Source organism: Carassius auratus, chromosome 20 (assembly GCF_003368295.1).
Source record: "Carassius auratus strain Wakin chromosome 20, ASM336829v1, whole genome shotgun sequence".
NCBI lineage: Eukaryota > Metazoa > Chordata > Actinopteri > Cypriniformes > Cyprinidae > Carassius > Carassius auratus.
In genome coordinates, this window is record NC_039262.1 from 1,810,305 (window position 1) to 1,828,761 (window position 18,457).

The 18,457-nt window shown below is 36.9% G+C and overlaps 1 protein-coding gene and 1 pseudogene across 1 annotated transcript; one reads left to right on the plus strand and one right to left on the minus strand.

Moving 5' to 3' along the window:
• Positions 1–561: 561 nt before the first annotated feature.
• LOC113120493 (poly [ADP-ribose] polymerase 1-like) lies at positions 562–18,249 on the minus strand. Its single transcript, XM_026290337.1, has 23 exons — positions 17,996–18,249; positions 16,540–16,702; positions 16,293–16,408; positions 15,995–16,209; positions 9,760–9,841; positions 9,255–9,371; positions 8,921–9,097; positions 8,650–8,824; positions 7,726–7,866; positions 7,222–7,464; positions 6,711–6,779; positions 6,494–6,626; positions 6,056–6,251; positions 5,640–5,768; positions 5,452–5,535; positions 5,228–5,350; positions 5,019–5,147; positions 4,831–4,929; positions 4,466–4,618; positions 3,924–4,051; positions 3,272–3,333; positions 2,358–2,472; positions 562–1,313 (listed from the first exon to the last, which is right to left on the minus strand). Exons 1-23 carry the CDS (start codon positions 18,116–18,118, stop codon positions 1,232–1,234), a joined length of 3,054 nt encoding a protein of 1,017 aa, XP_026146122.1. The 5' UTR covers positions 18,119–18,249; the 3' UTR covers positions 562–1,231.
• LOC113037738 (adenosine receptor A1 pseudogene) lies at positions 12,957–14,220 on the plus strand (annotated as a pseudogene).
• Positions 18,250–18,457: the final 208 nt, after the last annotated feature.

An 18,457-nucleotide genomic window follows, 5' to 3' on the forward strand; every position in this document is an offset into this window, starting at 1 on the left:
ATTGCAAAATGCATTATGAACTTGTTTAAAGTAAAAAAATGTTGAGAAGCACTGGCATAGTTTGTTGCAAAATCACAGTAACCACAGGTAAACTATGAATGCATGCAGTTAGTGTCAGAGAGACACATACACAGTAAAAACATAGTACCAATGTGCTTTTCTGGTAGTCTAGAACTACACTTATAAAAATTAATTATAGTTCCTGCAGATGTAAACATAGTTTTACTGGGGGACTTCCAACAGTAGATTACTGTTACTAATAGACTTAATGCAAATATCACCAACATGACATAGCTTTTATGTTTGACTTTTTTTTTTTATGTGGTAAACCCATAATACATTTTTATAAAGATTTGGTCAGAACATATGCTGTGGTACAGAGCAATTTTAATTACAAATGCACAGAAATAGATTAGTCTGGTACATTTTTTTTTTTCAAATAGAAAATGGTAGTGAACGCTATTTTGTCCTTCCTTTTTCTTATTTTTCTGGATTATCTCACACACAAATGTTTGTGAAACTGAACAGAGTCATGTGACAGAAATAAATGAGCTACAAACATAAGCCAAAAACCGTTTTATTTATGATGCAAAGACATTTGTAAGGACGAGGACAGCTTCTTGTCCACAAAACTGCTGTGGACAAAAATGTATCAAAAAAAAAAAAAAAAAGCGTAAGTACAGCAGCAGCCATTGCTTTTAGCTTTTCATTGCCATTTTAGTCAACTAAAGTAAAACGGAAAAGCAAAACAGGGATGGTACATATTTAACATACAAAATATTTGTCCATACATTTGGCAATTCTAGTAAAACGATTACTCACTTTTTTAACATTTAACATTTTAAATGTGTACAATAGAAGTGTTACAGTTAACCTGATTCCAGGTTAAGCAAACTATTAAAGAAAAAGTCTATGAAACATGGAAGACTGTCTACCTATCATCGTTGGTAGTTTATAAGAAAGATCTCCACAGAGAAAAGTCCAATCATTCTGTGAATATATACCAAAGCCTGGAATATTTGCAAAAATGCAGTGATACAGTTTACATATAGCCACTTAAGTTACTCCAAACTAACAGACAAAGCAACAGGAAATGTGCTGCTGAAGCACGAGAGAACCGATTTGATCATTTAACAACCCATATGCTGCTTGGTCTTGGTGCTAAAGCTGTAGCAGTGGGCTTCAGTGGCGTCCAAAAGTCTGTCCACCTGGACAGATCTCATCTGCTGTCTCACCACAGAGAGGTCTGGTAGTTGAAGCGAATCTTTATCAGGTATTTTAGGTTAACCTGAGCAATATCATACACAATGTACCTGGAGGAAATCAGAGTCAAGGGAAAGATAGTGAATGTGTAATTGTCTAAATATACTTTAGATGTACATTTACCTAAAACATTGGTTCTCAACCCGGGGCCCACCATTGAAATGCGGCCCACCATGCTGTACACAATTTAAAAAAAAAATAACTTTTACAAAGTTTTACAATTAAATTTAGTTTTTACATTACCTGTAATTTAAAAATGTACTAAAGAAATATAAGCTATAGCCTAATGTTTTGTGTGAAATTATTTTGTTTTTCATATATTATTTTCAGACATGAGCAGACACTTAAACAATGTTACGTATTTAACGAACACATACAAGCGCGCACTTAGGCCAACAGCCATGAGTTTGGTAAAATTCAGATCAGAAAAGCATCAGAATAGACAAATTTGTTTTTAAGGGAGAAAAAAGAAATGTGGAAATTGCCAGCGAATGAACACACAGCCTAAAGACATGAATAGTCGAAGTATCAGTAGTGAAGGAGAGTGCTGGATTTTCAGTTTGACCTGCAAGTATGGAAACACCCATATTATGCAGCAATCATCCTTAATTGAAGAAATGTGGCAAAACATCTCTGGAGAGAACTCCATATTACTAAATTCGAAAGTGCTTTCCATATTTGGATCAACATAGGCTACATTTGTGAACGCACATTTTCTTTAATTCAAGTCATGCTCCCTTGCGCGTCTTACGGACTGCAACTTACAATCACAACTTCACTGTGGCGTTACTCCTTTCGAGCCGAATGTCACTAAGTTGGTCAGTTCCCAACAGCATCAGGTGTTTTATTGACGGGGAGTATAATTATTTATTTCAATGAATGTAATCGATTAGATATCATTATATTTAGGCCATAATATTAGGTTGGTTTGTATTGGTGATGTAGTATGTAAATGATATGCGTGCGGCCCGCGAGACTTGCACTTGGACCATAGTGCGGCCCAGTGAAAAAAAAAAGGTTGAGAACCACTGATCAAAAACAAGAGATAAAAACAGCAAGAATGAAAAGGAATGATGCAGAAAACAAAAGGATACTCGTTGTAGAGCAGACTTGTGTCTTCAATGTTTGTGTTGATACATTTGCCCAGAGGAACATCCACTCCATTCAGAGATACAGCAGCTCTAGGGTCTGGAGCAGTTCTTCCCAAACCTTCAAACAAAAGACACATGTTAAAAACGTTTCTATAAGAAACGATGGGTTACTTAGCATACTACATACCAATTCTACACGTAATACAACATTGGCTCATCCTGCGTGAGCAGGCCCTTAAACTGCGGTCTGCCCAGCTCGTACTTGCTCGAGTGAGATTGTCAGATGCCACAGATTGTGTGGACGCTCCAGACAGACATGGGCCCTGCTTGTTAGCCACTGCCACTCTCACTCTACTTTTTCCAGACTTTTCACTGGTAATGATGCACAGTGAGCGCATGTCTGCGGATCTGAACATGGGGTGAGGGTCCCTGCCTGAGGTTGTAGCTAAACATCAAGATGGACACGGGCGGGATGCACTCTCCCTGGTCTTTGACTCAATCCCTTTGGCGTCTCGTCACATGTTAGCCATGGTGGTCCAAGGTAATTAAACCTTCTGAAAGCTCACCAATAGAATAGCTCACCTCGAATCAGACACTAAACTTATTATTAATGAGGTCACAACACAATCCTGTCCAATGACCATGCATTCGGGGATAAATACCAATGATGGCCCGTCTGTTGAACAGTTAAGCAACTCATAGACTCTTTCTGTCTGTGAGAAAAACTGACCTGAGCTGGATGATGACATCACTGAATCAACAATGAACTGAAAAACTGTCTGTTTTCCATTTTCTCTTTCATTTTCAGCACACATTTTTCTTGTTTGACATGGTAAAGCTCCTTTAACAATCTGTATTGTATAAAGCGCTATATAAATAAATAAAGATGACTTGACTTGAATGTAGAGCCATCTTACCTTTGACACTGTGTTTACCCTTTGGTAACTTCGTAATGTGTGAGGCCTTCTTCAATTCATGCCTTTGGAGTAGAACAAATATCACAATCAGATCTTTAGAGCAGACAACAATGAATCACAGAAGGGCACAACTTTCTTTGCCTTCCTAATTTCCAATTGTTGACACACACTACTCTGTTCAAAGGTTTGGTTTCAGTAGATTTGATAATACTTTTATTGAGCAAAATTGCATTAAATAGATCAAAGTAACAGTAAAGACATCTATAATGTAAACATGTTAGACTTATGTCATAATGTGTAGCTATTAAATTAAATGTTCATTTTGATTTCCACCAAAATGTTTGTTGAACACCAAATCAGAATATTAGAATTATTTTTTGAAGGAAATTCTGGAAATACAAAAATCTGGCTTTACCATCACAGGAATAAATTACATTTTACATTGTTAAAATAGAAAACAGTTCTTTTAGATTGTAATAATATTTTACCCAGAAACTGTTTTTATTGTATTTTGACTAAATAAATGCAGCATTGGTCAGCATAAAACATATCTTTAAAAAGAAAAATATTACTGACCCCAAACGTTTGTACTCTAGCATATTAACTTGTTAAAATGTAGTCACCATACTAGGACAAAAAGAGCATCTCTTACATGTTTCCAAGGGCAACCTCTCCTAACAGAAGGAGGCCAACGGGATCAGCCTGGGATGTGTGGCAGTAGTTTGCACTCTTTGACACCATGTCAGCAAAGTAAACACCTTTGCCAAACATGTAACCTGTCTGTATTAAAAAAAAAAAAAAAAATCATAATAGATATGATTAGAGTACACTAGTATTGCAACATTCTAAATATTCTGACAGTCTAAATGTTTGGCACTGCTGCATCTTTAAATAAAACATATTTTGCAAAACCAGCAACATGTTTAGTATAATTCACAAAAGATCTTCTGTTCATTTGAGAGTCACTCAGCCATGCCATTAAAAATAAAAAAGCTATTTCAAAAGGGTAGAAAATAATAATTCATATTTTAGACTGGGGAGTGTTAAGATATTCATATTTTAAATTGGGGAGTTTTAGTTTTGGGTTCTGAAACCTCTCAAATGTACAATTATAAAGAACATTCAGATTCTCCATTTCATTACCCCAGTCATGGGGTCAAGCAGCCAGTGGCAATGGATGATGCAGAAACTTACCACTGGAGCTTCAGGAGGAGCGATACGCAGACCCTGAGACAGGATTCCTGCATAGTTGGTGGTGCGGGAGCCATGCCACAACAGCTGCCGGTTGTGCAATTCTTTGAAAGGACGGAAACGCTGGGACTCACCCTCCCTGTCGACCTTAAAGATCTAACAATACAAAAATGCCGTAGTCATATATAAAAGCTTATTTTACAACAGTATTTATACAGCCATGTATTAAATTCATTTATGAAGCAATATTCAGTTCACTAGTGAACTCTGTAAAGACTGAAAATTCTAATCTTTCTAAGTTTATATAAAAACATACAGCACATACAGATACATGTCACATACAGCAGACTTTACAGAGTTAAGCTCACCTCCTCGACATCCAGTGTGTAGGTGTTGTGAGTAGCTGCGTGTGTGTTCTTCACATATTGTTGGATAAGCTGAGCCTCACTTGATGACTTGTCGACCACCTAGAAACACAAAATCAGTATCAATCACTACAACATGACCACATCATGGTGACAGTGAAGAATAGCTCTTCTTGTCAAACACATTTTACCTCAATTTTGGTCTTGAGTTTCTCATAGTTAATGTCAATGGGATCTTTCTCATTGTCCTCCACTCCTCCTCGTAGCAGGCTGTAAGCCACCTCAATGTCCAACAGGTTGTCCAGCATCTGCACCTTTTGCTATAATGGATATCCAACAGAACTGAGTACAGCCACCACACTGCTGCTGGACAATCTTTAGATGGTAGCCCAAGTCGTACCTGTATGTAATCCATGTTATTCAACAGTGGTGGTTTCTTCATGCCGAAGTCGTGAGGTATCAGTGTGTAGAAGCGATTGGACAGATCTAAGATCTGTGCTTCTGCAGCGCTATCTGCTACAGCCTACAGAAATGAATGAAAGCAAAAATGAAAATTTGACCGAAATGGGAAGAACCAGGCTTTTAATACATAAATGCGGTTGAGATCCAGCTTTTAGAACCAACCTGTTGGACCTCACTCAGGAGGGAATAAGCACTCTGGATCTGTCTCTTACTCAGTTTTCCCAAAGGCATCTTCTGCAAGTCGATCTGTAGGAGATATTACACAAGTTATCACATACACGACCACAACACATATTAACAGTATTAGTGCTATTTTACTTTTTTCTTTTTAAAGGAGGAACTTAACACACCTCAAACTCAACCATGGCTTTCTTCATGCTCTCCACATCAAAAATAATTCGGATAAGGTCTTGGACGGGTTTGTCCAGCTTGGACTTGGTGCCTGCACTTGCAGTTAACTTCCTTACAGCCTCCTCGTCCTGGGTAAATATATGCAGAAAGCTCCATAACCATTTTATTTAGATAATAAACAACTTGTTTAATACTATAACACCATATTTAGATTGTAGGCTCTCTATTAAGCGGGGCTATACGTGAGCCTCGGCACACTTCCAAAGTGAGATTATTTATCGTCTTTGACAGCAAGGGTCATTCTGACAGCCTGTAATTCATGTTAACGGATGAATGCACAATTCTAGCAATGCTTTTAAAATCACACTCTTATATATCCCATAGTGCTTTGGCTAGACGTTGTTCCAGTTCTTACCTGTCCGTAGTCAATCTCTAGAGGATAAAACTTATTGGGGTATTTTGTGAAGTTTCTGGAGGCCCAGGCATTCCCGGTCTTTTCCTCATACACACTGCAGAAATTGTCCATAGCGGAGTTCTTATCATAAAACTTGTCCAGTTTGTTTCCCCCAATGGTGGTGCCGACTCGACCCCATGACCTGAACACCCAGTATCTGAAAAAGCAACATAAACATGCTCAAGACAAGTGACCTGTCTGGTCAAATAATTATAAGGTATTCTCCTATAATAATCTGTACCAGTTAAACGCGGCTTGTAAAGAAGCCTACTTACTATTACACCTAAGAAACCTGTATATACAGTATGAAATCACGATGGATTACTTATGTTGTGCAATTAAATAAGCTCTCTAATGACGGTTAAGTCAAATTATATCACAAAAATGGGTTAGGCTCACTGTTTCTTAACATCATCCTCCAGCAGCTGTAGTTTGTAGTATGAGTTCGTCCCTCTAACGATGTCCACGAGACCCAGTGTGGCACTGTAAATCTTCCCATTCTGATCCAGTACATGAGCACTGTTTTCCAGACCTGAGCAATCAAATCATGAATAAGGCAATGCACTAATCAATATATATCAAACATTTCCCGATATAAGATTAACTCTTATCTCACCTGAGTCTGGATCAACTGCTGCTCCTCCTTTTACTGTCAGTTTCATTTTCTTTGATTTGCTTCCACCTGCTGGAATAAGAAAACAGCATCATTATTATGTCTTTTAAGATTTCCAAATTAAAAATCATGTCACTGCATTTGAGAATGTATAGAAATGGAGTCTGAAAATGCTTCTAACAAAACTACAACTGAGTAAAAAAAACATTATTTCATTAAAACAGTGGATTATATGTACACACAAACACACTCAATATATATTTTATGTTGATTCAATATTTATAACAAACATAAGATTTTAATATATATTAAACGTAAACATATATTAATATGCCAATTTATCTAATCATATCACAGCCTAACATGTTTCACCCAAACAAATCCTGCTCAAAATCTCTGTCAGTAAAACCTAAATAACTAAAATTTCATCTGATGCATGTGCTTAAAAGAGTAACATTTTTAAATCTTTCTTTATAAGAAGTTTTGCTGGAAACTTTAAATGCATTTTTCTAACCTTCTTCCTCTTTGACCCTGCCGGTACTCTTTGAGGATTGAGCGCCAGTGGATTTGGAGGCCGGGGCTGCAGCCTGGGACTCCACTTTAACTTCAGCACCCCAGGGTGAGATGGCATGCAGGGAGATGAGCTCCTGGAGGGCCTTTCCAGACCCCTTGATGTCAGTGAGGAAGTCCTCTGCCACCACACGCACACCTGCGTCCCTCGCTTCCTCCATCTTCTTACTCATCTTTTCAATCTCCTCTGAGACACAAAAGGAACAGAGCAAGTTATTAATGAATTTTGAAGCAGCACACGCCAACAAATAAACAAGCTGGCGACAAACCAGAAGGGACAAATTCACTAGTCAGCAAGTACAAACAAGACACCTAGTTAACACGCACACCTTGTTATGTACGGTATCATACTGAGCATTACTTATTTTTGTCAGGTAGCAATCAGTCTACTTTCACATTAAGGCAGCTCACAAGGGTTTAAAAAAAAGTGTTACAGAACATCACTCACTCTTGCTGCTGAGGCAGAGAGCCGCTTTGTTGGCAGAGCCTGTGATTTTTCCTCCCAGTTCTTCCACTGCATTTTTCAGCTCATCTTTGTTTTTACTAAGCTTTCCCACAGTAAGCAGCTTCAGTCCTGTCAGAGGCTTATCTAGATGATACATTGAGGAAAACAAACAAACTTTACACTCGTAAATACTGAAAGAGCTTAACACAATAGTACCTGCTTAACTTGCTTTCCATACTATCAGTTTTTAAGAGAATAATAATAATAATAATAATAATAACAATAAAAACAAAAAAATTGGAGCTTATCCACTAGAATATGAATATTGGGACATAATTTCAGAATGTAAACATCAAGGCGCAAATAAAATAAATTGTCTCTGGCCAAGTGTTTGGTCTCTAAAGTGCAAGTAATTTACTACAATGAATAAAAAAGCCATAGTAGCCTCCACAGTGTCTACAGCTTAAATTGTATTAGTAAATAAAAAAAAATTTGCTATTATTGTTTTTGCTGTTGTGCTAAAGCTAATATTATTAAAATATTGAACTATTTTCTAATCTTGTTAATTAAAATATAGCTGAAATACAATATATATTATGTATTAGAAATTAAAAGAAAATGAGAAAATAATAAAAATCACTAAAATTAAACTAAACCTATTAAAGCCAAATCATACATACACATACATATATATATATATATATATATATATATATATATATATATACACACACACACACACACACACACACACATGAATAAAAAAGTCATGCCTGATATGACTGCTCAATTAGTGTTTCAATTGAGACGTTATTAAAACTAGCGTCCGACTGATATATTGTTTTGACATTTGCATTGATATTCGCAGTTCAAAACTTAAAATGACTGGATTGAGTATTTCTCAAGGTTTCTCTGGGAGTCACTGACCTGCAGACACCTCAGTGAGGTTATTACTAGCGGCAGTAGACGCGTTCGGGGGGGCTGAGGTCACAGTAGCTGTGGCAGACGAGGAGGTGGGGGCTGCAGGAGGGGCATCTTTGGGAAACAAACGGTCCTGCCGTTGAAACTTAAACTTCTTCAAGAATGGAATCTCACTGAACTCCTGAGGAAGAATAACATTTGCAGGACATGGTAGGTGCTGAAATTCAGCTGCACGCAGGTGTGAATATGCAACTAGGACAGATCTACAGGCACTTACCTTAGGAGTGACCCAGTCTTTGCGATCAGGCGTCTGAGTCTTGAATACACATTTGGTCCATGCAGAGATGTCTCCAGTACAGTAGTATGCATCACTCTTAAATACAAGCTGCCCTTTGCAAGTCTCACAAGACTTTAAAGACCCAAATGCCATGCAATCTGAAAGGCGGTCTACGATCTGTCAATTAAAGAGCCACACAGTTTCATTTGAGAAATGATACACAGAGTCATAAAGTAAAATAGTGAAAATAGTCAAATATTCTTCTTAGTATCCAACTTTCAATGCTACCATTGAAAGTGCTAGTCAGTTAGTGAGCTTGTGCAGTTTTTCTTACATTCGACTCCCCAGAGGGAACTTCCTGATTGTTGGCAATAAGCAGTTCCTTCATGTCATTGATGGAGCAGAATTTCTTCAGCTTGTCCTTAATTCCCCAGATCAGCTGGCTTTGCTCCTAGAATTCATCAAGACCAGACAAAAGCATTTTCAGACTTTCTAATTTACAGAAAAATCTTAGAGCAATCAATTAAATGTTGGGAGAAACAACTATGGCCTCTTTTAGCATAGCTAATGTAATAAAATTCTTAGATCTGTTTTGGTTACAGAAAAAGAACACTTAATGCAAATAATACAATTTCTAAACAACAAAACATTAATACCATATAATCATTTTAAGATAATAAACCTAAATGGTGAAAGATAATAAGATAGTAAAAATAATAACGCTAAAATGGAAAAGAGTGCATCAAAATCTCTACATTATACTGATGCAAATTAATTTGTTACTAGGTAAAAATCATTCACAATGATCCAAGCCATATGATATCGGAAACAACTCATACCTTCAGTTTCAGCTCCAGTTTTTCATCTTCTTTCTTTTGTTTCTTGGAGACTCCTCCATCTACATCATCTATCTTTCTTTTCCTATTTAAAACAAGACAACCAAACGCATGAGCATAAAACACTTTATAAAAACACAATGTACTGCATTTCTATCCTAAAGACAAGATGTGACATTCACTTGTTATTTCTTCTGTATCATTTTCCTGAACTGTACTAACAAAAGCAATTACAAATTTCTTTAAATTTATTTAAATAAAGTTCGAATAAAATATAATACTAAAATTAGATGAACTATTTCCACCTGAAGATTAGTGATCGACCGATATAGATTTTTTATAACCGATACCGATACCGATTATTTGCATGTTTATGTACCCGATAACCGATATGCAGAACCGATATTTATTTACTGTTATACTTGGGTTTCTGACAATTATTACAACACAAATGAGCTGAAAAAAACCATTTTATTTATAACAATCACTCCCTCCTTGCATACAAAAAAAAAAAAAAACTTTATATTTATACACAAATAAATAGAGGGGTCTGAGTCCAAAAAATGTAAGTGCACTGTTACTAAGTGTCTTTGTTTTAAAATAAAAGCTTTGATGAGGTAAAAAAAATAAAAACGGGTAAAAAAATAAAGCACAAAAATGATTCTAACATATTGGTGGGGGCGGGAGGGCTATTTAGGAGTGCATAGCTATTTAGTAGTGTAACTTAATACTCCCAGTTAAGCAGAATTAGGTTTTAGTGTAGAAAACAGAGTCTTTCAGCATTCTGCCCTGTAAGCCTGCTTCCTTCAAAAATTTTATGCAGTGGCCGTGCATGAGGCTTCCTGATCATCAACCCAGTCAGGTGCTGAGCAATATAAACAAACTTTTATCCCGAGACTATATAAAATTAAACAGCACTTGTCAGTTGGCATTTTATGATCTAGATTCAATCTAACATTAGATCATGAAATGCCAACTGACAAAGTGCTGTTTGACTATAACTTAATCAACCGCGATCGCGCATGGAGATAATAAATAATTAATTTCCACAAAGCAGTATATTTATGTGTATTAGCGAAATAATTATGTAGTAAATGAAAATATAATCTAGGGTGTTTAAACAAGATAATCTTGTCAAAAGTTTCATTCAGTGGCCATGCTTAAGCCTCCAGATCATCCGTCAGTTGCTAAGCAATATGAACGAACTTTCTCTTCTAGACTAATGGTGAGCAAATACAACAGATAGAGAATTAAATTCAACGCTTTTCAGAATCAGAATCAGAATGAGCTTTATTGCCAGGTATGTTTACACATAGCCTACGAGGAATTTGTTTTCGTGACAGAAGCTCCGCAGTACAACAGAATGACAGCGACAGAACATAAAACATAATAAACATAATAAAAGAATAAAAAAAAAACATTTTTTTTATTTTCAACATGCACTCATTCATGTCTGTTTTATTTAATTCATGTAAAGATACGTCTTTTCGGAGCAGGACATGACGTACACTACGTAACTCAATGAGTTCGTCTCAATTGTTTAGAAACAAGCTGCATAAATTAACTATATCAGGAATTTATGTCTCAGATCTCATTTGTGCATGTCTGTTATGTTAAATAAAGTTGATTAATTAAAGCAAACCAAGTAGAACATATATTTACCTGTGCACTGAGCTGCAATGGCGGAAATCTCAAAACGGCCACAAGATGGCGCCGTAAATCGGCGAATCCGATATTACAAAACCGATACCCGATTATGGAAAAATGCTTAAATATCGGGAAAAATATCGGTAAACAGATACATCGGTCGATCACTACTGAAGATATTCATTAGAAATGCTTGCCAACTAACTGAAATAAAAAAATAGAAAACTAAAAAACTAAAAAAACAAGACAATTAACTAAACTAAAATAAAAGTGAATGCTAACTAAAATAAAATAAATATTTTTAATAAAATAACACTGAAATAGTTGTATCTGTATTTGTAAGTAGTCATGTAATAAGCAGAGTTATCATATAAAACCCTTTCAGGATGATCAGGTGTACATAGATATACAGTGTACAGCTGGACATAATGATGCACAACTGACTTTATATTATGCCTTTACATCAAATAAAAAGGAGCATTATAAACTCGAAAAAACAAACCCCGATCCATGATCTAAGATCTTATCACCTGATCTGAATGGTGAAAACCTTTCCTCTTTGTGGATTTGAGTTAATCCTACAGAGAGAATCTGCTCATGAGTGTGTGTTGTTCTATCAGTGGACCTCATTAGAAGATTATCAGTCTCCTGAGTCACAGTCATGTCTGGACAGGATCCTTTATCCGGTGGCCATCATAATGCAGACCATTAATTAATCACTTCATGACAGACACTTAAGCAGATCTCAACATCATCGCTGCACCAATTTCCCCTCCAGAATGCAATTAACGCCCATTTGGGTGGCAATAATGGGCATCAGAGGACAAATTGATGACCCATAGCTGGAAAAACACAAACAAGAGCATTCTTCCCATTAGAATGAAAGGCTTATAAAAGCCCATATCACAACTATGGGTGAAAAGCGAGAGAGGCGGGGAGAATGAATATAGATGTGGCATCTTTTGCTAAAGGATGCAAGAACTTCAAGTAGGTCCAAAGAAGTCAAATGCATTGGCAGAACATAGGCAAACAACATCAAGCGACAAGTGACATCTCAAAGCAATAATATACGAAACAAACGACAGAGACTTGGTAGGTACCAGATATTTACTTTTTATATAGCCGTTTCATAATTTCCTGATATTTACATTTTTTAAAACACTTTATTTATATCTTTTTTATACTTGTATGTATATATTTGATTAAATTAACACTTTTTAAACATTAATACTTTTATTCAGCAAGGATGGTTTAATTTGATTAAATTAAGACATTTTTACCATTTCAAAAGATTGTAAATAAAATTATTTTGAAAATCATCAGACTCTTGAAAAAAAAAAAGTATCCACAAAAATATTAAGCAAGTTATTTTAAATTGTAATATTTCACAATATTAATGTTACATTAATGTTCTATATTATTAAAATTTGTATAAAAACTGAATTATATTAATACCATTCTTGTTACATATATTAATGCAAGTCAACGAATCAATTAGTAAATGGAAATTTAAGTGATAAACATAACCTGCATGCTTTTAACTAATGTTTTTTTTATCATTGGTCTACTTTAACATTGGAAGACATTATGTCAGACAGTGAAAATTAAAGGCATGATAGAAGTGAACAGAAAAAATCATTAAAGCTTAATATCTTAATATTTTCATTTATCGTTCTTCTTGCTTGCTTTTGTTTACAGGTCAAAATGAACCAGCCTACTGTCAACTTCACATTGCTGCCGACTCTACACGACACCAACACGACTTTCATGAACGTCAGCTCTTATGAAAATAACACCTTTTTGCAGTTCGCCACATCCACCATGTCAACACTTACGCAAGGTAAACTAACCCAAGCCACCATCACCACCACCACAACAACAACAACAACGACAGCGGCGCCAAGCATCCTAGCATCCATAAACCTGCCTTACATGATAGCCGAGCTGGTCATAGCCCTCCTCTCCACTGTGGGTAACCTGCTAGTTTGTGTAGCAGTGGGACTTAACAGGAAGCTCCAAACAGTTACCAACTACTTTCTGGTGTCATTAGCGGTGGCAGATATCTGCGTTGGTTCACTGGCGATCCCTTGCGCCATCATGACAGACCTGGGGATTCCACGGCACAATTTGTATCTGTGTTTGCTAATGTTATCTGTACTCATCATGTTAACCCAGAGCTCCATTTTTAGCCTGTTGGCGGTCGCCATTGAGCGTTACATTGCCATCTTCATGCCCTTCCAATACCACCGGCTCATGACACCGCGCAATGCAATGCTGGTCTTGTGTTTCACTTGGATGCTGTCATTCCTGATTGGTCTGGTGCCGTTGATGGGTTGGCACAAGCCTCCTCCCGAGTCTGGCTACTGTTTCTTCGTCTTGGTGGTGGATATGACCTACATGGTCTACTTCAACTTCTTCGCCTGTGTTCTGGCCCCGCTGGTGGTGATGTTCCTCATCTATGCGCAGATCTTCGTCACGGTCAAGCGTCAGATGAGAAGGATCGCAGCAGAGCGAGGTGGTGCGGCCAACACGGAGGGAACGGCAAAGATGAAGAAAGAGATGAAGATGGCCACTTCACTCTTCCTGGTCCTCTTCCTTTTCACGTCCTGCTGGATTCCGCTACATATCATCAACTGCTTCCTGCTGCTGTGTCCATCATGTCCCGTGCCCCTGCCGCTGTTACTGACGGCTATCATTCTCTCCCATGCAAATTCGGCTGTTAACCCTTTCCTCTATGCCTACAAGATGAAAACCTTCAGAAATGCGTTCAAGGCCATCTTCCTGTGCTGCAGGGGCATCGGTGATGGTGATGAATAACATGACAATGGAGGAGGCAACACTAAAGATCCTGAACAATTACACTTAGTCCAGTCCTAAAGATAAAACTGAAAAGAATCTTAATGGGATTGAAAACATAATTCTAAAATGGTTTAATGTGCAAAACCAGACCTGTATTTTGTATGTGCACTGTAAGTGCTTCTTACTTCTGAGAAACATTCTTTAAATTGAGAGAGAAAATACTATTTTTAATTATGACTTAAGACTATGGATGCAGGATTTGGGGGAAAAAAAAATCTAACTGTGATTTTTCTGATAAATAATACAAAATAAAATAAAAAGCTCCAGGTCTGCTGTGCTTTTTGGTAGGGCTGCACAATTTTGCCCAAAATGTAATTATATATCATTGTTATAACAATAATAAAAAAAAAAGATTTTTATTTTGATTATTACTATTGCTAAATCCAAACTTGTATAAAAGTTTAGCACAGATATATTTTCACTGACCAAACACTGTCTGACTGAGTGCTTCAGAGTTTCGATCTCCGTCAAGCGATCTGTGATATTTTTCAGCTTTTTCTAATGAATGGATGTGCAACGCGCTTGTATTTGACGTACCGTAAACTCTAGTGTATAGGTGCATAACGTGCCGTCGCTTTCTTTCTCTCTCTCCACACACACACACATATACACAGACAAGAGAAACAGAATTGACGCAATACATATTAACGATATTCTTTGATGTATTTTCCTGTCAGAGTAACAGCGTTACTCTGGAATTCTTCAGCTTAAGAACTGCCGGTTTCTCCGGTAGTGGGCGGAGCTAATGCGCAAATGGAAATCTCATTGGCTGGCGCTCACCTATTATCATCCCTGTACTGATTTCAGCAAATCAGTTCGAGCGAACGAACACAACCTGATTAATATTCATGAATTAATCCTTGGTGTGTTTTATATTGTTCCTATTAGTAGAATTCGCATCATTATTATCTTATTAACATTTTTTTTTTTTTTTTACAGAAACACTGAATGACCCAAAAAAGCACCACCACCAGTCCTAAGTTCAGTTAAAATGACTAATATGCATTCAAACATGGTTATCAAGTTTTAATTCTAATTACTAAAGTTCTATTATTAAATAATACTTAATTATTATAATGCTTGACTGACTGATGTTAAGAGTGTACTTTCAGATATAAAAAAACTGTGCCATTTTACAAACACACACACACACACACACACACACATATATGTATATATCAGTCTGGAGAGTAAACAAAGAAAATGACTAGCCTAAGGCGATTCAACTGCCAAGGTGTCCGTAGAGGGTTGTTGGTGCACGTCGTGTACCCAAATAAACGTTATGAATGACCCAAACTTACAACACATCCAGAGATGAGCCCATCTGAGACACTGAAAATACTGTATCATGTGCATGTAAAAGAACACAGTGCCTTATCTCATTCTGAAACATGGAGTGCATATATTTTTTTAATGAATCCGCAGCACTTATGATTTGATAATTGCACTTATTGTAAAGTCACATTGCAGTTTCTGTTTTATTTCAATTAAGAGTATAGCCCTACTTGTGCTAAGCTTCTGTAGATAACAAAATTTTGCTCTTGATTTGAAACTTATGACAGAACCATGCATAATCTTTAAAGCAGAAATTGCTACACAAACCTGTCCAGTTTAAATAAATGGTTAATAGCATTTAAAAAAAAATCTAAATAAAGCAGCAAAAAGCATCCTAAATGGGTGCTTATATAGTTTGATCATTGACAGCAACCTAAATAAGAAATCAAAAGCTCACCCTTCATTCTTCACTGCAGGAAGCCTTTTCTTCAGCTCCTCTTTGTCTTCATCTCGTAGAGCTGCGAAACCCTTGAGCTGGGTGGCACTGTACTCTGGTTTAAACAATAGCTCCTCACGGCGGCCCACAAAACAGCCAGTGTGGTACCAGCGATCGATTAGACCAAGCTGAGGTTTCTCTGGGTCCACTGTCTTCTTTGACACACGTATGTGGTCCTGAACACCAGCAGGGAAGAACAGATTAACTTCTCGTGTTCAAAAAGCATAATTTCTTTAACAAAAGGTCATGGGATATGTACCTTTTCGATTTTTTGATCACACCCCTTGCAGGTGCTTCTGTTGGATTTGGCGTACTCCACTGCAAAGTCATTCAGTGTCTTCTCCCCTTTAGCTGCTCCCTTTTGCTCTCCTTTCCCTGCAAAGCAATGAGGATTAATGAATTAAATTTAGCACTTAGTGACTTAAGCCTAACTGCTTTACAGTCCATATGGCAAACTCAGCAAAGCAAAATCAGTGATTAGGTTAAAGGGAATATTAACAAATCACCTCCGGTAGCACCTCCGCTCTCAATGGCTTTCTTCACTTTTTCCTGGTCACCCCAGCGGAGGTCAGTAAATCCAGATATGTCAGAGGGTGACTGTACTGCAGCCCGGAGCCAAAAGCAGGAAAAATGGTGCCAGTGAGGCACTTTGCCATCAAACATGGGAGACTGTGAAAGTAAGATGAGTAAAATCCAACTAAACAAAAAATATTAAACTTACGGTGGCCGAGACAGCTCACAACACATTCAATTTAAGAAAACACATGCAAATTGAAAAAAAAAACACCAGCAAATTAAAAAAAAAACATCATCAGTTTGACAACACAAGTGCTGCAAATCCGCACAACACATGCATATAACGAAACGAACTGCAAATCATCACAACACATGCAATAAACAAAAGCGCTGCAAATCCTTCACAACACATGCATATTAAGAAACGCTGCAAATCCTTCACAACACATGCATTAACGAAATGCGCAGCAAATCCTCACAACACATGCAATAAACAAAAGCGCTCCAAAAAGCACTGACCACAATGGAAATGTTTCAAGGAGACCTCAAAAAGTGTTGGATCCGGCTGGGAAGGTTAATGAAAATAAATTTGCAATGCTTCATTAATTGATTCTTAATTTGCACGTGTTGTGAAGTATTTGCAGCACGTTACGCTACATGCATGTGTTGTGATGATTTGCAGCACGTTTCGTTATATGCACGTGTTGTGATGATTTGAAACACTTGTGTTGTCAAACTAAAGCAGATGTTTTCTTCATTTGCTGGTGTTTTTTCAGTTTGCATGTGTTTTCTTAAGTTGCAGTGAGTTGAGCTCTCTCGGCCACCGTACAAATTAGATATAGCACAAATATTAGGCAACAATGAAGGAAAAACTGGAAAGTGAAATTGTAAGCATGTAAAAACACAATATCACTGCAGTAAATAAAATGTTATTTTTGTTCATATAATAGCTGAGAATTTACAGTAAACCAGATCACATGCTTGTCAATGGTGTTACAATAGTCTATCATAATCAAACACAAACATTGAGTTTAATAAATCAGTGTGCATAGAATTCTAGTACAAAAAAATTATTTGGCCATTTTAAACAAACATGTTTCTATTGTATCATCAATACATTGCAAGAACACAAGCTTTGTTTAGCTTTTTTTCACAAAACAGCATCCTTTTACATTAATTTCTTGCTAATGTTGACCAAGGAATCACTAAATGTCATTGCTAACCTATGGCAATGGGAAATTACTGCTGATTCCTTTCATTCATTCCATGACTGCGAAGAATTTAAACTCCTCATGGGCCTGAAGCACGCTCATACATACGTTTATATGCAATCGCACTGATTACACTATTAATTTAAGAGCAAAAACGCAAAAACAAATGCATTTCCAAAAATACATATGTTATTCTATTAGTATTACTGAATCAAAGTTGCACATAATTCCTCACCTGCACCATAATGGCCATTCTCAGCGAGTCTTTAGCAATGTTTTCTTTGCATTTCTTGCAAGAGGCGCGACCACTTTTCGCATATTCAGCTTTGTAGAGTTTGTCATCCTGTGAATCAGCCATTCTCCGTATATAATAGTGAAAACCAGAAGTTTACAATTTAACTGTGGTCAAAAAGGCCAACAACTACAATGCAATGAGCAACAGCACTCAGTCCGCGTGCAGAAGCACCCGCGCAGAATACCAGGCCAAACTAATCGAGTCCACATTCCTCTAGATTCTAGAATATACGCAGGAGGAGTTAATCAAACTCAGAGCTACGTTTCCTTTAATTCAGAGTGTGACAGTGTTCGAGAGTGTAATTTTATAACCTTAAACAACACAACACTTGTACGTCCATATTGGTGAGAAACAGAGGCGGTATGTTTTTAATTATAAATCTAATTACTTAATATCATTTCT

Bases quoted from the DNA above. Each gene is read 5' to 3' on its own strand.
- LOC113120493 (XM_026290337.1), bottom strand. From the start codon at position 18,118: ATGGCTGATTCACAGGATGACAAACTCTACAAAGCTGAATATGCGAAA. The intron at 9,098-9,254 runs GTAAGAAAAACT...TTTAATTGACAG, and splicing joins TTCCCTCTGGGGAGTCGAAT to ATCGTAGACCGCCTTTCAGA. The intron at 5,148-5,227 runs GTACGACTTGGG...TATCCATTATAG, and splicing joins ATAACATGGATTACATACAG to CAAAAGGTGCAGATGCTGGA.